The 26382-nt window shown below is 31.4% G+C and overlaps 3 protein-coding genes across 8 annotated transcripts; all 3 read left to right on the forward strand.

Annotated features, from left to right (window-relative positions):
• Window positions 1-1335: 1335 nt before the first annotated feature.
• Window positions 1336-2874, forward strand: LOC113870479 (cytochrome P450 89A2-like). Its single transcript, XM_027507069.1, has one exon. It carries the CDS (start codon window positions 1336-1338, stop codon window positions 2872-2874), a length of 1539 nt encoding a protein of 512 aa, XP_027362870.1.
• A 6247-nt stretch (window positions 2875-9121) lies between these two features.
• LOC113868633 (LRR receptor-like serine/threonine-protein kinase FEI 1) lies at window positions 9122-18503 on the forward strand. 4 transcript variants are annotated; one of them, XR_003505403.1, is made up of 15 exons: window positions 9122-9289; window positions 9567-9625; window positions 9875-10101; window positions 10475-10610; window positions 11235-11306; window positions 11403-11474; window positions 11781-11852; window positions 12221-12292; window positions 12413-12484; window positions 13239-13333; window positions 14974-15141; window positions 15261-15593; window positions 16228-16473; window positions 16777-17194; window positions 17764-18376. XR_003505403.1 is itself a non-coding variant. In XM_027504398.1 (15 exons), the coding sequence occupies exons 3-15, from the start codon at window positions 10005-10007 to the stop codon at window positions 17980-17982; spliced, it is 1788 nt and encodes a 595-aa protein (XP_027360199.1). In that variant the 5' UTR covers window positions 9123-9289; window positions 9567-9625; window positions 9875-10004; the 3' UTR covers window positions 17983-18503. The 4 variants fall into 4 exon arrangements, 3 of the variants coding, with proteins under 3 accessions (XP_027360199.1, XP_027360198.1, XP_027360200.1); XM_027504398.1 differs by having other exon boundaries at window positions 9123-9289; window positions 17061-17194; window positions 17764-18503; XM_027504397.1 differs by lacking the exon at window positions 9567-9625 and having other exon boundaries at window positions 9167-9289; window positions 17061-17194; window positions 17764-18455.
• Window positions 18504-19650: 1147 nt separating this feature from the next.
• Window positions 19651-24668, forward strand: LOC113868634 (SH3 domain-containing protein 2). Of its 3 annotated transcripts, XM_027504401.1 has the most exons (12): window positions 19651-19749; window positions 19885-19904; window positions 20039-20102; window positions 20343-20456; window positions 20562-20631; window positions 20722-20870; window positions 21406-21507; window positions 21586-21786; window positions 22451-22513; window positions 22690-22833; window positions 23429-23503; window positions 24160-24668. In XM_027504401.1, exons 3-12 carry the CDS (start codon window positions 20043-20045, stop codon window positions 24268-24270), a joined length of 1089 nt encoding a protein of 362 aa, XP_027360202.1. In that variant the 5' UTR covers window positions 19651-19749; window positions 19885-19904; window positions 20039-20042; the 3' UTR covers window positions 24271-24668. The 3 variants fall into 3 exon arrangements, with proteins under 3 accessions (XP_027360202.1, XP_027360201.1, XP_027360203.1); XM_027504400.1 differs by lacking the exon at window positions 19651-19749 and having other exon boundaries at window positions 19785-19904; XM_027504402.1 differs by lacking the exons at window positions 19651-19749; window positions 22451-22513 and having other exon boundaries at window positions 19785-19904.
• Window positions 24669-26382: the final 1714 nt, after the last annotated feature.

The raw sequence follows: 26382 nt of genomic DNA on the forward strand, positions 1-26382 counted from the left end.
ATCTATTTTATAATTGAGAACTATTTCTCCACTTTTCTTTCTCTCTCTCTCTCTTTTTCTTTTTCAAAATATTATACGTTATATATTATTATCATTATAAATTCATACATTATTATATGATTATCATATCATATATGTATATACAATATTAATATATTTTGTATCATAAAAATTATAATTATATATCATAACACCTAAGTTTGCAAAAAAATTTAAAATAATAACAAAAAATATTTTTTTATTATTAATATACAATTTTATTATTATCTCTATATATTTTAGTTGAGGGATCATTTTATAACGTGTTTTTCAGTTTTTTTTTTTTTGGTCCTTATTCGTTGTTTCTTTTGCCTATTTAGATTATCCTTTTCACTAACTTGAATTGTTTTGTGTTCTGAACCAATTTTTTTTACCCTTTTGAGTTATTTATTGATTTTTTATCTCATATTTGTCAAATTATTTTTTTCGTCCTTCTTCGTTCTTTCTTTTGCCTATTTAAATTCTCGTTTTCACTAACTTGAATTGTTTTTTGTTCTGATCCATTTTTTACCCTTTTGAATTATTTATTAACTATTTTTCCTCATGTTTGATTGTTTTGAATTATTCTCTCGTGCCAATGATTTTTTCTCTCATTTGAATGACTTTTTTTCATTAATTTAATTTCCCCCTCTGTTTATGAATTTTAATTACTACTCACACTCTTATGTAAAAATACCCATCTCACCTGATGCATTCATCTATAGGGAATGTATCAAAATAAAAAGACATTTTTTATGCGAAAATGAGACAAATAAATTTTAATAATTTTTGTACAGTTATTAATTTCACATCCTATGGTTATGTTTCCAATGTTGTATACTCTATTTATTCTTTTTTATCTGTCATATTTTTAAGTTTTTTTAATTAAATAATATTGATTATAATTTTACCAATTATATATTTAATTTATAATAAAAAAAATTAATTAAAAGATACATAAAAGGATATAACAAAAAATAAGACGATAAATTTAATAAAAATAAGAATATTAAAGTTATTTATTAATTTCTGTCAAAATATAGAAGTAACAGATAAAAAAACATTAAATACTGATTAACGGACTAAGCAATGGTATTATATCATGCAGAGAGTTCTTAATAAGTGATAGGCACGATTAGAAACTACTAAACATTAAGTGAGAAGTATATAACAGTGACAAATATCATAACGGTAAACTTCACAGAACTACAATATATAAGTACTCAAAATATTCTTAACTCAAGCTAGATAAGGGAAGAAATTTAGAGTAGAGAAATAGATATTTTAGATTTCATCACTCCAAGAAAAATAAAAGAAATGGAATTATGGTTCTTCTATCTTCTTGCATTAATTCCTTTCTGTATATTTTTTCAAACCCTTCTCAAATTCATCTACAACAAGAGGTTACCACCAAGCCCTCCTACCATACCCATCTTAGGCAACATATTTTGGCTCCTCAAATCGTCCAAAAATTTTGCTGATCTTGAGCCTATCCTTCGCTCTTTACGTTCCAAGTATGGTAACATTGTTACCATTCACATTGGCTCTACACCTGCCATTTTCATAACATCTCATGAAGCTGCTCATCGAGCACTTGTTAAAAATGGCACTATCTTTGCTGGTCGTCCCTTGGCTCTTGAAACCATCCAAGTCTTTTTCCCTAACCAATACACCATCACTACGTCTCCATACGGTTCCAATTGGCGGTTTTTGCGCCAAAATTTAATGCATGTAATTCAACCTTCTCGGTTAGACTCATATTCCCATTGTCGTAAGTGGGCATTGAATATATTCAAGAAACATCTTTTGGCTGATATTGAATTAAACAATAAGGCTGTACCAATTGATGATCATTTTAATTTTGCATTGTATGTTTTACTTTCATATATATGTTTTGGAGAAAAACTTGATGAGAAGATTGTAAAAAATATTCAAAGGGTACAGCATAGTTTTATCCACAATTTCATTAGGTTCAATGTGTTGAATTTTGTACCCGTCTTGTCCAAGATTGTGTTTAGAAGATTATGGAGAGAGATCTTGGAAATTCGTCAAAATCAAGTGAATGTCTTCCTCCCCATCATAAAAGCACGCCATGAGAAAATGAAAAACAAAGTTGGTATTGAAGATGACAATGAAACAAAGTTTAAGGCTTATGTAGATACCCTTTTTGATATGAAACTCCCAAGTAATGGAAGCAAGCTAACAGATGAAGAGTTGGTGAGTTTGTGTTCCGAGTTTATGTTAGGTGGCACAGACACAACAGTTGCTACATGGTTATGGACCATGGCGAACTTAGTGAAGTACCAAAACATACAAGAGAAATTGCTTGATGAAATTAAGGATGTTGTGAAACCTAATGAAGTCATTATTGAAGAGGAACATTTGAAAAACATGCCTTATTTAAAGGCTGTGGTGTTAGAGACCTTACGAAGACACCCACCGGGTCATTTTATATTGCCTAGGGCAGTTACACAAGATACTATTATGGATGGTTATGACATACCCAAAAATGCAATAGTGAATTTTCTTGTAGCTGAATTTGGGTGGGATCCAAATGTGTGGGAAGATCCAATGGAGTTTAAACCTGAAAGGTTTTTGAGGTGCAATGAAGGAGATGCTAAATTTGATCTAAAAGGAAATGCAAAAATTAAAATGATGCCTTTTGGTGCAGGAAGGAGAGTTTGTCCAGCAATTAGTATGGCTATGCTTCACCTTGAGTACTTTGTGGCCAATTTGGTGAGGGATTTTAAATGGACACTTGAAAATGGGTGTGAAGTTGACATGAGTGAGAAACAAGCTTTCACTATAGTAATGAAGAATCCATTGAAGCCATGTGTATCTCCAAGAAACACTTGAATACAAGTATTTCTTTCAGCTTTCTATACCATCAAGGGTTCTAGGATTTCAATTCCTCTTCTTTACCTCCTAAAAAAATAAAAAATTAGTTACATTTTTTTTGTAACTCTACTAGATTCTTTCTAATTAAATTTTCATTATAGAAAAAAATGAAAAAGAAAAAAAAAACAAAACAACCTTGTTGAAAATTAAATTGAATATACTTTATAAATAAGAAATTGGATTTAATTTTAATGGATTAATGATGTAAAATAGTTTAACGCTTAAATTTAGTATTATATTATCACATATTTCAATGAATTTAATTACATGTACAAATAAGCGGAGTAATGAATTTTTTTACCACATTTTGTAGTGCAACTGTATAACTTTTTAATACTTTCTCCGTATTTAAAAAAATTAATTCAAAATGTAATTAAACGAATACAGTTTAATAACAATACGAAGGTGGTAATAATGTAAACTAATCCAAATACAACCATTGTTTGTGGCCCGCAAAATTGTTATTTATTAATAATTATATATACGAAGCCTTAGACTCTCTTAATTTTTTTTATCAAATAATTTAATTATCTTATTGATAAAAAAATATAAATTCTAATATAGAAAAAATATATAAAAATTCTTAAATAAGCAGTAATCTTATATTATTAAATACACTAGTTGCTAAATTGATCATATATACGTCTTAAAAGAAAAGCCACATTGAATGACATATAAATAGTAATATAAGACGTGTTTGAGAAAATGACATAATTAAACATTTATTTAATATACTCTTTTTATATAATAGTTTATCTTATTTTAATAAATTATACAAAAAAATTATTAGAATAAGTAAAAAATATTTTATTAAAAAAATATAAATTGTATATAAACTCTATAAATTCTTTTACACGTCTCTTTGGCAATGGTTGGAGCAGAAAAACATCAAAATGCATGAGTTTATAGTGCTTAACTCACTTTTTCTTGAGATATAAAAGTGGATTGGCCCGCCTTTGGAGAGTTTTTTCCTACAAATTTGATTATAATTAAAAAAAACTTATTTTATTAAATTACGCTAAAAAAGTATTAAAATAAATTAAAAAACTTAAAATATATAAATTATTTTTATAAATTCTCTATAAATCATTTCAAACACTTCTTTAACAACTATTGAACCAAAAAAGCATAAAAAATGTATGAATAGATAGTGCTGAGATGTAAAAGTAGATTGACCCCTCGTTCTCACTCAACTACAAAAAGAACTTAACTATAGATTAGTTTATTTTAAGAATTGGGTTGGGAAAGTTAACTTTTTCTGATGCAGGTTAACAGGTAAAATAATATATAAAAATAAGATAAAACATATATTTTAAAAGCAAATTAGACGATATATAAGGCTATAAATAAATATATATTAAAAATAGTAAAAATTGAGCTTGAATTAGGCCCTTTTAAAAAATTAAAATTAGAAATTAACTATTTGGTCAACCCAACTCTTCACAAACTCAAAAATTATGCAAGTTGTGTGGGTGAATTACATGTAACTCCTTAAAAAAAATACAAATTATTAGATTAAACAAGTTAACCTGACAGATTGAGAGAGTTCAAAAAATATTTACAAACTCTAATTTGTAGCTATCATTAAGGGAATATTGAGAAATGCCTACACCGTCTGTCTGTCCGGTGACCCCTCCTTCGTAGAAGTAAATGCCGACATATTTGACTATCTCAAGTGTTCAACCACTGTCTCATCAATCATCATCTGTTGCTTTGCTACTGTGTTCTTTATTTATTTATTTATTTTTGTCCAAATGTATTGCTTGTATGCTCCAATGTGTAGAATCTCTTGTTGCAACATTATATATGATGAATTATGATGATGTTTTCCTTTATTTTCCTGTCACGTTCACTGTCCATAAATTTTTTTAATATATATTGTCTATTATTGATTATCCCTTTTCGTTTTAAACTAATTAATGTTTGTTTTTCAAATGAAATGTTATTGATTTTTTTTTAATTTTTAGAATAGTTTGTGTTTATATTACATTCCGTCATTCCCACTCTTAATTATTTTAATTTATGAAAACATTAAACTTAGAAGATTAATGTTTACTATTTTTAATTTTCAAAGTGATAAGTAATTTAAAATAGAATAAAACTTTTAATGTAATAATTATTTCGAATCAAAATACAAATAGAGTCATGAAACAACTTTTTACTTTGTCTAGTTTTGATAGTTGTTGTTGCAAGATACAATTAGAACAACAAAGGTAAAAATATTATATAAATATTAGATAATTTAAATTATATAATCATACATAACTTCTATAATCATAAGATTTAAAAAGTCAAATGATGAATTAAAAAATTACATAATTTTTATATATATACACGCGCGTATGAAAGGGTAGTTTATTCTATTCTCCTTTCACATCAATCATGCCAAAAGCATAAAAGGCTTTCGCAATAAACAAAGGCAAGGAATTATTTTCTCCAAATTACTTTTTGTTATTGTTTGTGAAAATCAGAGTTCCAAGATTCTATTGTTCAAACTGTTAATAAGACACAATATTCTTGCATAATTTTAGAGAAATTCAGAAAACTATGACTTAAATCATAAGCATTTACACTTGAAAGGAGTCTTGTCTTTATTTTATCTAGTTGGTTTATGTGATGGTTTCAGATTATATATGTTGGTGGGTATTTAATGTGATTTTGACTTGGGTTGATAATGAAGCAATTATATTGACTAGCTATTAAGGCAATTTTTAACGTATCACAAGCAGAATAAGTCTATTATAGTAAAAATAAAATAAAGGTTATTAAATTATAAGGACTTGTAAGATAATAATATATGTTAATATTCTATTTAAAGTTTGAAAAAATAACTATATACATTATATATATACATTTTGATATTCATAAATTTAAAACATAAATTAAATAAAATTTAACAATGTAAATAAAATTAAGAAACAACAAGAGAGAGACTGTTAAGATTAAATTTCATTTATTTAACTTAATTGATTTCTAATGTCATATAAATATGATTCTTGTAATTAATGCTATTGAATTCTCTTAAACTACTCTAAATCAATCTTTTGCATTTAGAGTTACTAAAAATTATAATCCAACAACGATTCCTTAGTTTATTAAATCATGATCCTTGCATTAAGTTCAAAAACTAACTAATTAATAGCTCCAAATCAAAGTAAAAAATCAAAAGATGAGTGACCAGTTCATCTAAAACATTAAGAGCAGAATCACAATCACTAACACTGAATAATAGATATCATAAATATAATAAAAAAAGAATACAAGAGAGTTTGATGGATTATATTTAATCTCAACAAAAAGGTGATTTAGTTACTCATGGTGATGAGTGACAATTCCAAAATATAAAAGAGAATGGAGTAGAAGAGTTAAAATGATGAATCTCCCTCATCCTTGGCTAAAAACCAAGTTTCTCGACCTCTGTTTGTGTTTTTCTCTTTTTTCTTTCTCCCTTTGCCACTTCTGTTTTGTCTCTGTTTTTTATTTATACTATTTGGAGAGAGAGTAAACCGCTCAGCTCTTGGGGAATGACTGAGCAGTTGAGAGATTCTTTTATGGTTAAGAAATCTAAACCGCTGATTACCTGAACAAGCGCTAGGCGCTTTGAAGGCCAAGACCTCCATCATCTTTGAAACAAATTTGCTCAATACCTATATAACAGCTAAGCAATTGAGACATGCTTTCAAATCTTGCTAACTGTCTCCAGTCTGCATAGCGCTTTCCCACAAGCTGAGCGGTTGAAGGACTTCAAATCTTCCAAAAATCTTTCTAAGTCTTGCAAGGTCAAAATAACAGAAATTGGTTCCAAAATCCAACAACTCTCAATAAAATATGGTATTTACATATCTTTTTAATTTCTTAAAGAAAAAGGGGTTAAAAACAAAATTTCCATTTAAATCAAATTTTTAAGTGCCTAAATACTTAACAGAATTTATACAAAATAGACACTTAACACTAGTTTGATATGTAAAGTGAGTTATATAAGATCAGTTCACAAATCACACCTTTGGGTGAATTGAGACACACGTAAGAAACCATATATTGAAGTTGAAGCTAAAATTTATTAATAGATAGTTTGATGTGTTTAAGGACATTCAAGGTTGCACTTGAATGACGATAGCTTAATGATTATTATTAAATCAAAGAGGTGAAGAAGCTTATAAGGATTTTTATTCTACATATATATTGACATGGAAGTGATCAGAATTATTTTTCACTATGTGAATAGCTATATATTTAAAAAGGGTAGATATTTGCATGTCAGTATAAATCTAAAAATTTTTACACTCAATTTGAACCTTTCATTTAATTTATATCTAACGGGTTATAATTTATTATTTTACTAGCCGTTAAATGTAAATTAAATAAAAAATTCAGATCAAATATAAAAGCTTTTAAATTTATACTAGTATAAGAAGATCATTCTCTTATATAAAATATTTGTATTACATAAATTAATCTATTCAAAATTGTATTTGAACCAAATTCAATTCTTATTAAATAGCTTTATTTTTTTATTCTTATTGTTAACTTTTAACTAATACATTTGTCTTGTAATTGTTAGTTATTAATATACAATAATTTTCACATGGTAAAGTCAACTAATATAATAAGTAGTTAATTATTTTTTAAATTTTACATTGGTATGCAAATCGCATGTAATCGCACTATAATAAATTATAAAACCTTCATTTCCAAAGAAAATAATAGTCTTTTTCATAACCAGAACTCAGCAGTGTTTTAGACAAATCATACAATTCACAACAACAATAATACGTGGATTACTTAATATTATTGAGTTTGATAAAATATTTTTTAAATATATTATTTATTCTAATTTTTTATATTATTAAAGAATATAAAAATGTGTCTCAAGAAGCCTTTCATTATTTTTTTAAAAAAACCCTATAGAGTATAGCCAATGTAGTATCAAGAGGTCCCATGCGAAATGGACATCCATGAGCAACTAACAAATGATAAATCACGTAAACAAGGAATTGAGTTGGTACAAGCTTGTTTCAACTAATGTTTAAATTTTTTCAAAGTTTATAAAAAATATTTTAAGTAAAATAATTTACATGTATGCTTAGATAGTTTATGGACATGGAAGCTTATCTCCATTTTGTTTAATTGCAAAAATTCTACTGTATATGTATAATAAAAGTAAATGCGCATGGTAGAAATACATAAACTTAAAACAATGTGAATATATATATCAATTTTATTTCAATCTTGAGAATAGGTTTCAGCATATAAAAGAAGCAAGTTTTACTAAATGCTTTTTATTATATTATAAGAATTTAGTTAACTTCAATATTTAAGATTGTGTTTAAGCACAGTATTTTCTTTTTAAAAATATTTACTACGTTAAAATTAAAAAGTGTGATAAATATTTATTTATTTTAGTTAAATCTTGCTCTTATTATTTACTTAAATATAATCTTAAAAATTGATATTAACGCTTTTCATATTATAAATATAAAAGTATCAGAGGCAATTATTTTTTAAATAAAAAATATTATTTTTAGTTGTTTAAAATCAACCTTGTGTAGAGATGATACGAGTTGATATACTCGACCTATCCAGCCTAAATTATACCACAATTAACAGGTGGGTTTGAGTAATCGAATTTAATATTTTTATAGCACGATTAATATGAATTGACGTGACAATATATAAAAATATTTTTAAATAGTGTGCTAATGGGCGTTACAATCTGTTTTTGTTAGTCTAACTAACAACTTTAGAGTTTAATTAATTTTTGATGCAATGTGTGTGAATAAGCATGAATGGGAAGCGTATACGTGCCAAAATAAAATAAAATAATTGGACACGTTTTACAAAATAAGGCTAGAAAAGGAATACATTATACTATTCTGGTAATACTTGCTCTTTTTATCAATGTTACTATTTTCAATTTCACAGTCTGTTTTTATTTTTATCTAAAATAAATAAATAACTTGGAATTTTCTTTTTCTGTTTTTCTTTTTTGAGAGAAAGAGTTGGGATAAGTGTTGTAACGTAATGCAATATAAGCTACAGGCGTCATTTTAATGAGTTGTACGGGGTGTGGAGCGAAGGCGTCGGTCGCACGTACGGTGTGTCGATGTTCTCACGTGCCGAACAGCCTTGCTCTAATTGGTTCCCCTTTAATTCACGAGCATAGCGAGTAGCTTCTATTAACACTTTCACTCACACTCACGCACACGCACACACTCGCACTCGCTCTTTGGAATCACAGAAATCTCAGGCACAGCAAACTCAACACAAGGCAGTGAGAGTGAGACAGGGTTTTATTTTAACTTATTTTCTTCTTATTCCTTTACAGTTCAACCTGCATTTCTCTCTCACTTTCGCATCTCAGATCGAAATCCAGGTCAGTGCGCGTGCAATTTTCTCTCCGCTTCCTCCATTTTCCGAATACTAAAATTCACCATCGCTGTTCGTGTAATTCTGGTTGCGGATTTATTAACTTTGATTTCTTGTTTCCGCATTTAATGCTTTTGATTTGAAATGCTGAATTTATCTCTAGTCTACTGTGTACGGAGCTGTTCTACCTGTTTACCTAGTGTGCTTATCTGCTGCTTTCGATTCTTTCCCTATTTAGATAGAGACGTGTTTGTGTGTTTCATCTTGAAAATTTTGTAACTCAGGTTGAAGCATTCCCTCGTATTCTGTCATTGCAAGCCGTGAAGATGCGTCATTCAAAATGGTTTGTTGTGCATTTTTAGTTTTGGCCGTATGCATACTCTTAAACTAAAATATAGGAAACTTATTTCGTGTTTTCATTACTTGTTGAGGTTATATGTGTTCCCCGTTGTTAAGTGTCGTGTGAAAGACTGATATGCCTAAATTCCTAAATAAAATTTGCCTCTTGTCTACGGTAATTTCTTTGATAAATTTTTAATCACCGTGATTATTGTTTGCTGTAATTTCACCAATGTTTTCTTTTTGGTTGCAGGGAGTGTATACATCTGTCTGCACTGCTGATGTTCGTACTAACTAGATAACTACATGGTGGAGAGAGACATTTTAGATACTGCTTTCTCAGATGACTGTTATTAGCCGTATTATTATTGAACAGTGTTGCTATGGGCATTTGTCGCTTGAAATGGCAATGGCCGTGGCTTCTTTACATTCTGCTGATACACATTGTAATCAATCAAAGTGAAGCAATCAGTCCTGATGGTATGATCATATATATTTGTTATGCTTCTCTTAAACTTATTACTTTAGAGGCTATTGTTGGTAAGGATTTAACCCTGCATTTAATAATATCAAATTTCATATTTATATTACACTGACCAAAATATGGGCATATTTTATTATGAAAATATTTATAGAAAACAAACGTATATTTTTTTTTATACTTCCATAATAATTTCTTTGAACTAAATCAAAATTTTACAAATTCTACTGTAGAACTTTATCATCTTACTTGCATGCATTTGTTCTCTCATGGGACTTAATTGAAATTAGCATTTAACTAGTTTCATCAGGTAGATTCCTTTTCTTGTGCATAATCATGTTGATGGCATATTGTATTCTCTCACATGTGTAGGTGAGGTACTTCTCAGCTTTAGGACAGCAGTTGTTAGTTCTGACGGTATCCTGTTACAGTGGAGGCCAGAGGATCCTGACCCATGTAAATGGAAAGGAGTGAAGTGTGATCCAAAAACCAAGAGTGTAACACATCTGTGAGTTTCTATAACAGTCATATGACATTTCTTGTCTAGCACTTACTGTAAGATACAGTTTTCTAGAGATGAAAGTGTTGGATTGACTGATGTAATATGGTCACATCTATTATTTAGAGGGCAATAGATTTTATTTTGTTAGTTTCGTGCTAATAGATACGGCAAACCAATCTTAGACAAAGCTTCATTGTAATTTTTTACAGCGTCTGAAACACTTCTATTCTGATTTAGACTGTAGATTTGGTAAACAAATGTATTGGCTAATTCTTGCTGCTAGTGATTGTAAATTTCTCATTGAACATTTGGCTGTTTTCAGTTTTTATTGTTTGTCTATTATTTTTAATAGCTCAATGCTTGACTTAAATTTCTTCCACCCTAGAGAGTTAATCCCTCCTGTCACCTTTTCATTCATGGGTTTTGTATTAGGTTAGGGCTTTCATTAAAGCAGGATATGATCCTCTGTTTTTAGGTGTAGATTTCCTTGAAAGATTGCATTTGTGTAATAATCTGCTACAAAATTTCTTAATTTTAGAAAATGGTACTTTATCAAGACATAACAGGAGACTTGCTGGCAGTTATGTCTGGATTCTTTATCTAACTTTGCTTTCATTGGTGATATTTTAGGAGTCTATCTCACCATAAGTTAAGTGGGTCTATATCACCTGACCTTGGGAAGCTAGAGAATCTGAGGGTTCTGTATGTATTTTTAAAATTTTGATTGCGTATATTTTTTTTCCCAGTTATTTGATACTTTTACATAATTGCTTATTTAATGAAAATGTATTATTGTAGTGCTCTTCATAACAACAACTTCTATGGGACAATTCCATCAGAACTGGGAAATTGCACTGAATTGGAAGGAATGTATGTATTAGCTTTGGTTCATTTGCCAAGTTCTCTTCCATATATTTTTTTTTTTCTATTTAACTTGGAAAATTGTCTGCATTTATCTTAGTTGATGATGATATTAAGATAATACAAATTTACAACATAATCCCACTTATGTCAACTTTAATTTATTGCACATTCTGAATGTGAAGATATATGAGACACTAACTGAAGATATAAGTTATGACTACTAGATCTTGTTCTTTATGTTTGGGTTTATGTTGGGTAAATCCAATGTTCTATTTTTCTACTTGGTAATAATTGCTAATTTTCGTTGTGCAGATTCTTACAGGGTAATTACCTTAGTGGAATGATTCCAAGTGAAATAGGAAACCTTTCATTGCTTCAAAATTTGTGAGTTTCTCTTTTAGTTTATGCTTCTCTTTTTGTTTTTATTTAATTATTTGGGTGTTGATTAAACTCTATGAATATTTTAGTGCACATTCATTCTGTTTTCGTTTGAAGAATAAATGACCTGAAAGTGCCCTCTGAGATAAAAAGAGGAAAGAAATGGACTATTAAACATAATTTGTCTGGTGTTCATGAGTGAGTGGTGGGTATATTCATGCATGCACGTGTCAGCTACTTTAGAGATGAGTGTAGTACTTGTATGCTGTTGTTATTTGATTTGGTGGCATTTCTATTTTTTTTAAGAATTTCAAATTAGATAGTTCTGGTCATACAGAGATCATATTCATCAACCTATCTCCCTATTTTTACAGGGATATATCAAGCAATTCCCTCAGTGGGAATATTCCTGCATCACTTGGGAAGTTGTATAATCTCAAAAATTTGTATGTAGACTTTTCTTCTCTGCCTTGATTCTTCTTTTTTTATGTACATTTTTATTTAATTTGTTATTTTATTTTTTAAAAAATTGAATCTTTTTACCATTTTTGGTTATGTTTACGAAGCAATTTATCAACCAATTTTCTGGTCGGACCGATCCCTTCTGATGGTGTCCTTGCCAACTTTACTGGAAGCTCGTAAGTATGACCTTTTCTATTTATAGATGTTCTGTAGGCTAAGTGCTGATGGGAATATGATTTTTTCAGAGTTATATGCATTATAGAGTTTTTTCTTTTGAGTAATGAAGAGTTTTGGTGTTTTTAGAACAATTAAGATTAACTAGTGTGTGAATAGATAAATACTAATATAAGTATAAGTGTATAACTAATATTAAGCACTTATTCAATAAACTTTTATCACATTAAGGCTTTTGGCATAAATTTGATCTTTTCAACTTATTCCAATAAGTTGAAAAGAGCTTATTTTGAGTTGATTCTATAAAATATTGTATTTAATGAGATATCAAGCTATTTGCATCTACTGCACAACGGTATGACAAGATTTGCATCATATAAATGAAGCAAAAGTCCTGCAGTGCCTTCACTACAATTATGGCATTTGATATTTGGTGTATTGTTATGTTGAAATCCATCTGTGTTTTGATATTCTAATCCCTAATTGTTACTTGTTACCCATGCACACGGATATTTGTAGGCATAAATTAATATTTTATATGCCTATGCATTAACTTTGTCTTGTTTTATGATAATTTTATTTTGTTATGCCAGTTGATATTTTTATCAGTCTTGACATAAATATTGTGAATAATTATGTTGTAAATAATTTATTTTTATCCTATGTGATCCACTATTAGACTCTCCTAATGTAGTGGTGTACCTCTAAGGAACTAAATTTACTTTTCAATATTGAGACAAATTTTCCTTGTTGCAGCTTTGTTGGAAATCGTGGTTTGTGTGGAGTGAAAATCAATTCAACATGTAAAGATGATGGTTCGCCTGAGACAAATACTCAATCTACTTCCTCTGGTAAGCTGTGTGCTTCTGAAACTAGTGCTTAATAGCTCAGTTAACCTTATTTCAAGCTCCCTTCTGTTTCTTTGTTTTAGTGATGCATTGTCTTTATATATAAAATATTTTAAGTTTAACACATAAGCCTTTGACTTTATAGATATATTCTGGCACAATATGTTTGAGAAAGGTGGCAACTTGAGTTGTCAACTGCTTTTAGTTAGATGGAGTTAAAATGAAAAGTGGAAATCCTTTCTTGGAGGGTGTAAGGGTGGTAGTGTGGTACCAAATGTCCTTTTTGTTAATAACTCAATCCTGGCCCTATGTTGTCAACTAAATGAAGGTAGAGTCATTGCAACAATCTGGGGACTTTTAATAAGATCTAATTCAGATTGCAATCAATAGAGAATATGGAAAGTATTGGCATTTGATTCTTTGGTAATGCATAAGTCAATCAGTATAGAATGCTGATAAACTTTTTTTGCACTCAAAGTTCCGTTTGGTGGGATATTAAAAATATCTGACTTAAAAAACTGAATAAATGAAGAAAACAAACAGTTCAACAGGTATAAGCATGCATGGTTAGAAGTAGATCAAAAGAAATTGGGAACAATTCTAATATATAGTTAATGAATTACCTAAATTGTAGCTAACAAGCTCCCAACCCTCTCAAAAATAAAAATAAAATAAAAATCCAAATCGATATTTTATTTTAACTGAATTTGACAATACACTTGCGATTTATTTATGGTCTTTTTCTGTAATTCATAACTCTGAGTGGTGTCAAGTTGATTTTGTATGATCAGGCTTCACTCGGCTGCATGTTTTTCAAGCACTTGAGAGTGACTTTGTATGTGGTACTGGGCCATACTTTTGTTTATATATTAACTGGGCTTGGGAGAGAGGACAAGGGTCATTTTGATTGTGTTGAATGCCACCAAAGGCATTGAAATTAACCCCCTCCATTCCCAAACAATGAAATAAAATAAAATCAAGAATACATTTACCTTTTTAAATAACCAATTTGGTGTGCTAGATTGCAAATTTGATATTAAAGTGGATACAGTACTTAGCATATGTTTTATGTAAAGAATGGCAGATTGCATCTTTCGCCATTACACTGACTAAATTAAGTTCTTCAATTTTCCTTTTAGATTTACTTTTTTGTTATCTATGTTATGCATGATTAATTTGATGAAGACAAGAAATTTTCTGCCTCAATTAATCAACCTCAAAATTCAAAAATCTACATCACTACAGTAAGGCCTTGCGATTCCACTCACCTTGAACAGAAATTACTTGAAAGAAACCTGGGGCATCATATCAAAGAAATCCTAAATAAAGACAAAATTGTGGAGCTATTATGATGGAATAAGAAATTTAGTTAAAAAACACTTTCTCTTTTTTCAATGAAGCTATAACTTTTGTAATATTTACTCAAGATTCTTTTTCATTTTTTGATTATTTCTTATTAATCCTAGCAAACTGGTCCGTATGTCTCACTTTTGAGTTTTGATAGGTTGGCACAGCCCTAAATGGACTCATTGACTCAATATTTGTTTTCACGACAATAGTTTTGACAGTTCTGTATGTAGTACAGTCAATTGAATCACATCGTCTCCAATACTGTTTTGACTTTTATTGTTTACTCTTTATAGACCAGAATCAATTTGGAAAAAAGAAATATTCTGGCCGGCTGCTCATTAGTGCATCAGCAACTGTGGGTGCACTACTTTTGGTGGCACTCATGTGCTTCTGGGGTTGTTTTCTTTATAAAAAGTTTGGTAAAAATGACAGAATAAGTCTGGCAATGGATGTTGGTTCAGGTGTGCTCCTTATCTCTCTGTAGCTAGCATATGGACCTATTTGTATTATCTTTTTTCTACTTTATTATTCAATGAAAAATCCTTGAAAATTAATGTCTGAATAATGTCTTGTCTTGTAGGTGCATCAATTGTTATGTTTCATGGAGACCTACCATATTCTTCAAAAGACATTATTAAGAAACTGGAGTCTTTGAATGAGGAACACATAATAGGGATAGGGGGATTCGGAACTGTTTACAAGCTTACTATGGATGATGGGAATGAATTTGCTTTGAAAAGGATTGTAAAATTGAATGAGGGGTTTGATAGATTTTTTGAGAGAGAACTTGAAATTCTTGGTAGCATTAAACACCGTTATCTAGTGAATTTACGAGGATATTGCAATTCACCTGCATCAAAGTTGTTAATATATGACTACCTACCTGGTGGTAGTCTTGATGAAGCTCTTCATGGTAAGATCCCAGTTCAAATACTTACAATATTTTGATTATCATATCAATGTAAGAAACAGCTGTATTTTTGGTACAACTACAAGTGTGGGCTTTTTAAGGTGGGGCATGTGATAATTAAAGGGTCAATATTTCATGTGGTAATTATCATTTGGTTCTCCTCGTAAACCAACCAACTCTTAATTAAAGAACCCTTGGTAACTCTCAAAATAGGTCATGACAATATGATATAAATAAATGCTTTGTTATGGGTAATCATTATTACACAATAGCAACCTTTATCCTACCAGCTAATCTGAACCTTTATCAACATGTCCATTCATTTATAAAGAAGTTTTGTTTTTTCCTAATTGTAAATTTGTAAAAGTCTTAAATCTTGTTCAACTTTATTTCCTTTGGTTGCCAACACGATGCATTATTTTTTATTTTTGTTTAATTGGATATATTCCTAAAGTTTTGTTCATTGGCTGAATTGTCATATAGATTCTAATAAGTTGAGGGGGATGTTATGTAGCAATCTCAATTATAATCTTTTCACAACATCAGTCACCCTTTTCAAATTTAAATCTTCACTGTATTGTATCTTTGCTTAAGTCTTTTTCGGGGGGCATGATGATGTTTGTGATGCATTGCACAGAAAAATCTGAGCCACTAGACTGGGATGCACGCTTGAATATAATTGTGGGAGCTGCAAAAGGGCTTGCATACTTGCATCATGACTGTTCCCCTAGGATTATACATCGAGACATAAAATCAAGCAACATTTTGCTTGATGGAAACTTGGATGCTCGGGTCTCTGATTTTGGACTTGCTAAACTACTGGAGGATGAAGAATCTCACATCACCACTATTGTTGCTGGAACATTTGGTTATCTAGCTCCAGGTAAGCAATGTAGAATGAATGATATTGGCCACATAGATAGTTGGCTGGAGCATGGTTGATGGTATTTAGCATTTGAACTATTAATGAAGTTCTTTTGTTGTCAAGGGTATCTATAAACTAGTCACTAGGTGGTCTTTAGACTGCATGGATTTTTACTGTGTTAACTCTTTTATCTCTTGTTTTGATGTCTTTATTGTGCGCGAGGAAGATATAGCAGCTCTTATGACATAACTCAGGAAATATCTCTCTGTAGTAAATGCTTGTGAAATTCTACTTGACTGATTGTGTGAGTAAATGCAGCAGTATTGGTCTTTCTTCTGGCCATTAGAGAGAGAGAGGGAGAGAGGACAAATGTTGCCAAACCAACCAAAGGAACGAGGAAAATGGCTGAATATGATTAAAATCTTTATTATTTTTCTTAACATGGAGTAAAGGAGCTGCTAATAATCAATAGATGAGTTCAGCTTGACAATTTTGTGACATTGAAAGGGCTGGTTATATTTGGGGTGTGCTGAAATTTGGATATTTGATTGGTTTTAGATTTTAACTAATTGTTGTCTGAGCAAGCCTCTGTTACTTCATGGCAGAGTATATGCAAAGTGGGAGAGCAACTGAGAAGACTGATGTGTATAGCTTTGGTGTGCTGACACTTGAAGTGCTGAGTGGAAAGCGACCAACAGATGCATCATTCATTGAAAAGGGTCTCAATATTGTCGGTTGGGTATGTAGTTCACCTAAATATTATATTTTAATATGAATTATGATCTCTTTTTTAGTTTTTTTTTTTAAATAACTAAACATTTTTAATATAAATACTCATTGAAGTATCTTTTGTTATCTTAAAGATTACATCACCTTATTTTATATAATGGGCTTCCTTATGGTTAACACTATAATCAGCATTGAGTGGGGGTCAGTGGGTTTTACTTGGTAAAATAATTGAAATTAATTGTCATCTTGTTGGATTTAGCTCTTCCAAAATGCATCCGACCAATAGATGCTAAAGTGCAGTGTGATAGTCTTTGATTGGAAAATCAGTAGTTATGATTTGAATAACTTCATAATTTGCTGTATATGTGCCTGTCGTTTACCACAATATCAACTGCTAATTTTCCGATCAACAGCTATCACTCCACACTATACGGCTATTTCCAAATCCCATCTTGTTTTAGTACATACATAAATTGTGTAGTTGGTAAGTCATTATTTTACAAGCCAATCTTGTCTTAGTTGTCATTCTAATGGGAATTGGATCAGCATTCTAATACCACATATTTGCCATCGTCGCAGTTGAATTTTCTAATTACCGAAAATAGGCCGAGGGAAATTGTTGACCCTCTATGTGAGCGAGTGCAGATGGAGAGCCTTGATGCCTTGCTCTCTGTGGCTATTCAGTGTGTTTCCTCAAGTCCAGAGGATCGACCCACTATGCACCGAGTGGTCCAGCTGCTTGAGCCAGAGGTCGTAACTCCATGTCCTAGTGACTTCTATGACTCCAACTCGGATTAAAAAGCTTGCAATGACAAACTAAACGTATGTTGTATTTGCATCCACGTCACTGCAAATGACTTGCAAGTCAGAAGCAATGAAAGAGACAGAATCAGCAGGCTTACTTTCCTTCTCAGTTGCATTCATTCTTAACTGAAATTGATGATGAGAGGTCCTTCACTACACCACTTATCGATAGAAGTTGTGGTTCTCCATCACATGTCATCATTGGACATGTTCATACATTTCTTTGTCTTCGTGAATAGAGTTGCATGTGTTACTGGATCGATCGTGGTTCCACTCTTCCTCCTGTTTTTTCTTCTTTTTCCCTTTTCTTTTTGCTAGCCTTTGTAATCTTTGTTACATTTGTTCACTCCAATTTAAGTGTATATGAGTATGTACAAGTTCAGATGGCCCACTCTTGCAAGTGATTCTTGTTTTTTATTTTTGTAATATATGTTTCCATAAAAGAATTCATCTGATGACATTGGTTCTCACTTCTCAGGTTGTGTTATAGCGTTTTATTTTTTCGTTACCTTTTTTTAGGTCACTGTGTATTTGTTCTTTGCAGCGTCTTTTACACTTCCTGATCGGGGATGAAGAAAGTTCACTTTTCTTTTATTTCAAAAGGAGCAACATAAACGTTGATCCTGTTGACCGAAAAAAAAAAAACGTTGATCCGAGATAGGGATGGAAAACTCATTTACATCCGAGGATATTTGCTATCCACAAGTATTGCAGGTAAAAATACAGGGCCTGGATGAGTATCAAGGTACGTGGGTGTTTGTACATATAAATTGAAAAAAAAAAGTTTAAGTATGTAAAAGTAAATTTAACTGTAGTTTTGTTATTTTATTGATATAACAACATTGTTATTTTATTGATATAACAACATTGTTATTTTTGTTATTTTAAGTGTTTTATTTTTTAAAATTTATATTTGTATTTAAAATACTCCTACAGTAATTTTTTGAATTTTAATGAATATCTCTAAAAATTTAGTTTTAACGATGGTCAATAGTACGGTGTGATTTATGTAACCTTGGCAGGATAAAACATCGTCATTGTTTAATTTTTTTAACTAGGATCTGTAAATATTTGCGGATAAAGATAAACCCGTTGTATGGAGTGGACATTATTAGCCCGCCGAATGTAGGCTGTAGGAATTCTTGATAGATTATACATATAAAAATTGTTCAACAATCCATTCACTCTGTTCTAAATCACAAAATTAGTCCAAAAATTCAAAATGTTAAAAAATCGTTAACCAAAAAAATTAGAAACCGAAGAAATCCCACTCTTTTGTGCAGTTTAGATTAATTTTTGTTCTCATGTAAAAAAAATTCTTTTATTTAAATTATTTTTATAATTAAAATTTGAAATAAAAATAATTAAAATACATATTTAGTTTCATTTAAAAATTATTTATATATTTAAAATAATTTATATTTCAATTTTTATATAAATATTTTATTACATTTTAATTATTACTATTATAATGACTTTAATAAAAATGATTATTTATTAAATTAGTGTTATACAGTCACGTTAGCATTTATTTTAATAATATTAGATTAAAATATATAAAATTAAAAAAATATTTTTTAACTACAAGAATTCATTTATAAATAAATGTGAACTGTAGCCACCAAACACGTATTTTAACCCAAACGAAAAATATTTTCATGTGTATGTCCAAAGTCAAGCGCGTGTCCGGGTGTGCGGTGGAAATCCTAAAAAGAGGCTTTTTCCCCTAAGACCAAGATTTTCTCTCAGCTCTGTCTTACAGTATGATTCAGTTTTCACTTTCAGTACTCATTCATTCAACTCAACTCAATTATTATTATAATTTCTATGTTCCGTTCTGTTCTCTTCTAACTATTCCAAACCTCTCTCTCTCTCTCTCTCTCTCTCTCTGGAAAGACCCAGCCAGTTACGTACAGGTAATATAATCAATCCATTCAATCATCTTATTTCCCACCGTGCCTTGCTTTTCTGCCTCAACCCAGCACTATATTTTTCTCATCATTCCCTCTTTGGACTCCAACGAAGTAACTGTTTTTATTGTGAAAAGTAGAATAATGGATGCTATACGCAAGCAAGCTAGCAAATTAAGGGAGCAAGTCGCTAAGCAACAGCAGGTCATCATTCCTATTCTTCTTCTTCTTTGATGGAAAGCTTTTTTGTCCAATTGGGTGCTCTTAGTATTTACTATTTAGGTTAAAACTGCTTCTGTAGCATGGGATCATAACATCAATTCGATAAATATTAAGTGTTGCTAGTGGTTTATTTTAATTATGTATTTATTTATTGGGTCAATTTGGTGGTTTTATTTGTTTGATTTTGGTCTTGTATTGTATCATAACGTTGATGCTTTGCAGGCCATACTTAGACAGTTGGGCCAAATTAGCAGTGAACCGCTCATGACTGATGAATCTGAAATTGAATGCCATCAGCATCTTAGAAAGTTATACACTTCTACAAAGACAGCTAAGGTGTTTTCACTCCCTGTGTCTTTTGGCAGTTGACAAATTGACATTGATTTAATCGGTTGAGGAAGCTTTGTTTGGTCATGTTTTTAACCAGTGTGTTGCTTGCAGCATTTTCAGCGGCATATTGTTCGTGCTATCGAAGGATTCATCTCTGTTAGTTCCAAGCAGATGGAGATAGGTGACTTTTGCTTTTGGCCTTTTGTGTTGCTGTCATTTTGGTATATGCCTCAAGGTTGAAAGATTGATATATTTTTTCTCTATAATTCAGTGAGGAAGTTGGCTAAGGACTGCAGTAAGTACGGGACTGAGAATCAAGGAAGTAGTTACCCCCTTGCAAGGGCTTCTCTTCAATTTGGTAACTCGTATGATGTATTGGAAAGCGAGAGGGAGACTTTACTTGGGATTTTAGGTGATCAGGTAATATTTTTGGCTCTCAAGTATAGATAGTCTTTAAGAGTTCATTTTGTGAAGTATATATATTAATATGTGCAAATTAATTTTCTTTATAATGGCATTATGCCTACCTGATTTACTGGTAGTAGCCTTGCTGCAATGAGTTTTTGACCAACACATGCACATGGTTTTGGAAAATTCAACTTGATCAAGTACTAATCGAGAGGCATTAACTTGCTTCTTCATATGTATATTAGGATATCAGTTCTTTTGCTTGATAGGAAATAAAAAGCCCTATTTTTTTGGAACTATTTGCTTAGATAACTTCTGGAAATTATTTACTTACTAGTGCTACTTAAGGGAAGTCCTAGTTCTTTGGAACTATTACTTAGCGACTGTTTTGTAAGACAAACTTTTTGTCTTTTACTTCAGTTGTGTTATTTCCCAATATTTTGACTCTTCCTTTCTATTCAAATATGGAAAACAAACATGGAGACTTCCAATCATGTCCTCTCCCCCCAATCTTTATGTTTCTAATTCTGCTTCAGGTTTTGTATAGATCTCTGAGCCACTGCGGGCACAGATAACAGGAGCTCCTTTAGAGGATGCACGACACCTCACTCACCGCTATGACAAACTTCGTCAAGAAGTAGAAGGCCAGGTAATAATTTACTGCCACAATAGCATGCATATGGTGGTGTACTATGCATGGTATTTATCATAGATATCTTCTCATCAGGCTGCTGAAGTTTTGAGGCGTCGATCAAAGTTGAGGGATTCTTCTGTTTCTGCAGAGAGTTCCATGAGGCTTCAAAATGCAGAAACAAGGTTGAAAGAACTTAAATCTGCATTGGTGGCACTTGGTAGAGAAGCAACAGCTGCTATGTTGTCCGTTGAAGAACAACAGCAACAGATAACTCTCCAAAGCCTCCGTACAATGGTATTGCTAGGTTCCTCGTGGAAGTAATATCTTGCCTATATGATTGCTAATTTGACTTTTATGTGCCTGACTACTGGTTTACATCAAAACATAGTATTAACGTATTACTATTGTTATATTTCCAACATCTGAATGGTGTTAACTATTAAAGATTTGAAGATATCATGATTTCTTGTTCATACCAGTGATGCCCTTACATGTACCAAAAGTTGTTGGTCAAATTATGTTACATTTTTTTTCTTGTCATTGACCAGAGGGCTCTTAGTGCAAGCTTTCTGACCTGGAGGTCATGCCATGACCTCTAGGTCACATGGGTTTAAATCCTATAAATTATCTCTCTACTTATGGGGATAAGGCTGCGTATATCAATTGTCCACAGACCCCACTACGTGGGAATCTTGTATCACTGGGCTGCCCTTGTTTGTCATTGACCAAATTGTTTCCAATACGGATACGGAGATTATAAAAGAAAAGAAGATTCACATGCTTCTATTGATCACATACTGTCTGCAGTCAATTCTTCTCCATTAGGCTGCAGAACTTGTGTGGATAAAATAGAAATATTTTCATTTTGTAGTTATATTTTGTATGGTTCTTGAGCCTTGTGAAAATCCTCCTCCCCTAAACCTTTGCTTTCTTTTTTCATTTGTCCCCTTATTGGCAGGTGGATGCTGAGAGAGCCTATCATCAGCATGTCCTTGTTATTCTAGAGAAACTATATGGTGAGGTTAGTGACCATGTAGCCTGATACTTCCTTCAAATCAGAAGAATAGTTACTAGTTCCTGTGTCCATTGACTCCATTCTACTAATTGGCTTCTGTCATAATATTGTGACCATATTTTTTTTTTTGTCACTGATCAAATTAATAACCTGTACATTAAATTGGATGTTATTTGAATTAGATCATTGAGGAGAGACAACCGAAAGAGTCTACATCATTTCCACTGCCAAGTGATGGATATAATCAACCTGTAGATGAGAATACTAATTCAAATGGCTTAGATTATAAACACAACAGTCAAACAGGCACATACTTTTTTGCAAAGGTAAGTCACGTATGAACAAATGAATAAATCTTGAGCTCCTTGATTACATATACTAGTAAGGTGCTTGTGCCATTCACAAGCTCCTTCATTACAATCTTAATTGCTCAAGATGAAGCCTATACAGATAATTTAGCTTTGCTTTTGTGCAAATGAAATCTTATCTAATTCTTTTCATTATTGTATTGTCATATATTTTATTACAAAGGGGGGGAATTTTTTTAGTACTATTGCGGTATGTACTTCCTCTGCTTTAAAGTAAGACACCTGGCATGTACGGTTATTTTTTACCATAATTTATTTATTTTTTCTAAAATGAAAATAAACAGAAACTGCTGTGTAAGGAAAAATAATTGCAAGAGAGTGGTGACTACAGAAGTACTGAAAATTTGCTCAACAAAGGGTCTACAGAAAATATAATGTGTAAAATAGTGAATGATTAGAAATCATGTATTCATGTACATACACAAAACATTGACAAATCTGTGTACCAGAGAAAAAAATCTTATCATTTGATAGAAGCCAAAATTTGTTGGAAAATCTTCCATTAACCTCAATCTCCTAAACTGATTCATGTTCATCATCATTTGTCTTGTAGGTCATACATCCATTTGATGCTCAAGCTGAGGGGGAGTTAAGCTTATCAATTGATGATTTTGTTGTAGTTCGTCAGGTATTTCTTTAAGGACTGTTCAGCTATTTATGATGCAGCATCACTTGCATTCCAGATAAATTGATTCTTTCAAAGCTTAATTTTTGCTTGTTTAAAGAACTAAAGATGGACTTGTTGGTGTTCATAATTATGGGTCATTGGTTGGAGTTGTAATTCATAAAAGCACTAGTCCTGTGATGCAGAAGAAGAGGGGTAAAAACCGTAAAATGGAGATGTGATTAAAATTAAATCAAAATTCACTTGCACAAAAATTTTATCCCAAGATAACATTTAGCCTGCACCCTTCCTTGAATGACAGTAAATGAATCATCTTTTGGAGTTAATTTTTTATTTGGTTTTCGTACCTTCATCTGCTCTAATACCCATTTATCTGTTACTTCAACATATGAAACAGATAGTTTAAATATTGAGATCTTTCACTGCGTAGTCATTATCTTGATAACATGCAAATAATCGACACCTTTGTCCCCTTAACATATTACTGTGCTGAAGTTTATGGTTAGTGTGCATTTTCCTACTAGTGCCACTGTTGATTTAATATTTAGAAAAATGTCATAATGTTTTTATGGGACCATATGCTATAATCTTTTTTGCCAATAACGGATTAACTGATTTGAGCCGTATTTGTATTTTCCTTTTGGTTGTTACATTTTCAGGTTGATCCCAATGGATGGTCTGAAGGAGAATGCAAAGGCAATGCTGGATGGTTTCCCTCTGCTTATGTACAGAGACAGGACTTAATACCAGCCAGCAAGATAGTGGAATAATATCGGCACGATGCCAATATTGGTCTTTTGCTTAGGTGAGGCTCAAATTGTATATTGTAATCACGGAATAGGTGCTTTTGAAAAGCAATAGCATGTGCTTACAATTATTTTTAGGTAGTTCTGTCTTCTCTGCAGTATGTTGTATATGTGAGCATAATTGCAAGAGGAAATAACAGTTTGAATATGTAGAGTGATATATTATTGGTATTTTCTTAGGCTCTTGGTTCATTCTAAGGAACTTAGTTTTTGAGATGAAAAGCTTAGTAAGGTGGGTAAATGCTAATTTCTGCTGTCCATATTCTATAGGATGGTCTGTAATTCTAAACGAAGATATGGTGAGAAACATTGTATTAGGAAATCTTCCGATGTATCAATGTGGAAAAGGTGATTATATTTTTATCTTTTAGTTGCATGATGTCTTGCTAATCTAACAGAAATAAATCTTTTAGTTGCATGGTGTTACTAGATTGTCTGAAGTAGATTGAAATGAAGGTTCAAATTAAGACTATTCGAATTTGAGTGTGGTTGATTCAAGAGTCTGAGGAAGTTAGCTGAACCTTAAATGATATATTTGTCTAAAAAACTGTTGGCTGTATAGACTCACGAGTCATGATTCTCTTGTTCGTATATTGAATTTATTATTAACCCATCAACGCGAGACTTGTCATCTAAGGAAGACTCAGATCATAGATTGAAATTGAAATAAACTGGATTCCACGCTAAGGATTTACAGCAACGGAAAGTAGCATACCAGACTGGCGTTCAAACCGTAAAAGATATTATGCTCAATGTATGAAGAAAGAAAGAACAACTAACTTTGCAGAAAGAGAGAATTTTTGTTTATTGATTTGAGAAAAAATATTGCTTGAGAAATTGAAATCTCAAAAAATTAATCTAAGAATAAAAAAGTCTATTTATACAAGTATATTAACTAGAGTTAGCCAACATGAGTTTGTTGTTGAGTTGGCTATCCAACGTGTATGTTTGTGTATATCAAGCATGTCAAGCTTGGAATGATGATTCTGAAACATTTGGGAGATAAACCCTTGGTCAGAATGTTAGCTATTTGGGAGGTAGAAGAAATAGGTAGCAAATGTATGAGGCTAGATTGAACTCTTTCCTGAACAACATGACAGTCAATTTCGATATACTTAATTCGCTTATGAAAGACAAGGTTATTGACAATGTGCATGGCTGATTTGTTGTCACGGTACAGGAGAATGCTACTAGAGTGATCAATAGAAAAATCTGTCAAAAGTAATTTGAGCCATTGAGCTTCACAGCTAGCTTGAGCCATGACTTTATATTTTGCCTCAGAAGAGGATCTAGACACAATGAACTGTTTTTTACTCTTCCATGACACTAGTGATGATCCTAGGAAGAAGCAATAACCAAAAGTGGATCTGCATGAGTCGATACAAGCGCCCCAATCAGAGTTACAAAAGCCTTTGAGTTTAATGTCACTGGAGACCGGAAAGAAAAGACCTTCTCTAGGAGTACTTTTAATATATTTTAAGATTCTAACAACAACTTGATGATGTGAATCAGTAGGACATGATAAGAATTGGCTTAGATGATTTACCACAAAGTATATATCAGGCCTAGTGTGTGTCAAGTAAAGTAATCTACCAATTAGCTTTCTGTATGAAGAAAGATCAGTTATAGGTGTGCCTGACTCTTTGTGAAGTTGTACATTATAATCAATTGGAGTAGAACAAGGTTTGACAGCAAGTAAACCAATGTCTTGCAGTAAGTTAAGTGCATATTTTCTCTGAAATAATGCAATTTTTTTGTGTGATCTTGCAATCTCAAGGCCCAAGAAGTACTTCAATTTCCTATATCCTTAATGCTAAATTTAGCATCCAATGAGTGCTTTAAATTGTTGATTTTAGTGAGATTATTTCCTGCCAGGATCAGGTCGTCTACATAAATGAGAATTGCTGTAAAACTGTCATTAACTTTCTTGGTGAATAATGAATAATCAACCTTTGATTGATTATATTCATGTTGCATAAGAAATGAGGTCAGTTTGGCATTCCATTGCCTGCTTCAAGCCATAGATAGACTTTTATAATTTGTAAACTAATTTAGACTCTGAGGTATGTAATCCAA

The sequence above is a fragment of the Abrus precatorius genome, unplaced genomic scaffold, assembly GCF_003935025.1.
Source record: "Abrus precatorius isolate BTA unplaced genomic scaffold, Abrus_2018 Scaffold6, whole genome shotgun sequence".
Taxonomy (NCBI): domain Eukaryota; kingdom Viridiplantae; phylum Streptophyta; class Magnoliopsida; order Fabales; family Fabaceae; genus Abrus; species Abrus precatorius.

Excerpts from the sequence above, each read along its gene's own strand:
- LOC113870479 (XM_027507069.1), top strand. The coding sequence starts at position 1,336 with ATGGAATTATGGTTCTTCTATCTTCTTGCATTAATTCCTTTCTGTATA.
- LOC113868633 (XM_027504398.1), top strand. The coding sequence starts at position 10,005 with ATGGGCATTTGTCGCTTGAAATGGCAATGGCCGTGGCTTCTTTACATT. Across the intron at positions 15,594-16,227 it reads TCTTGATGAAGCTCTTCATG|AAAAATCTGAGCCACTAGAC; the intron begins GTAAGATCCCAG and ends TGCATTGCACAG. Across the intron at positions 17,195-17,763 it reads GTCTCAATATTGTCGGTTGG|TTGAATTTTCTAATTACCGA; the intron begins GTATGTAGTTCA and ends CCATCGTCGCAG.
- LOC113868634 (XM_027504401.1), top strand. The coding sequence starts at position 20,043 with ATGGATGCTATACGCAAGCAAGCTAGCAAATTAAGGGAGCAAGTCGCT. Across the intron at positions 22,834-23,428 it reads GCACATACTTTTTTGCAAAG|GTCATACATCCATTTGATGC; the intron begins GTAAGTCACGTA and ends TTTGTCTTGTAG. Across the intron at positions 23,504-24,159 it reads ATTTTGTTGTAGTTCGTCAG|GTTGATCCCAATGGATGGTC; the intron begins GTATTTCTTTAA and ends TTACATTTTCAG.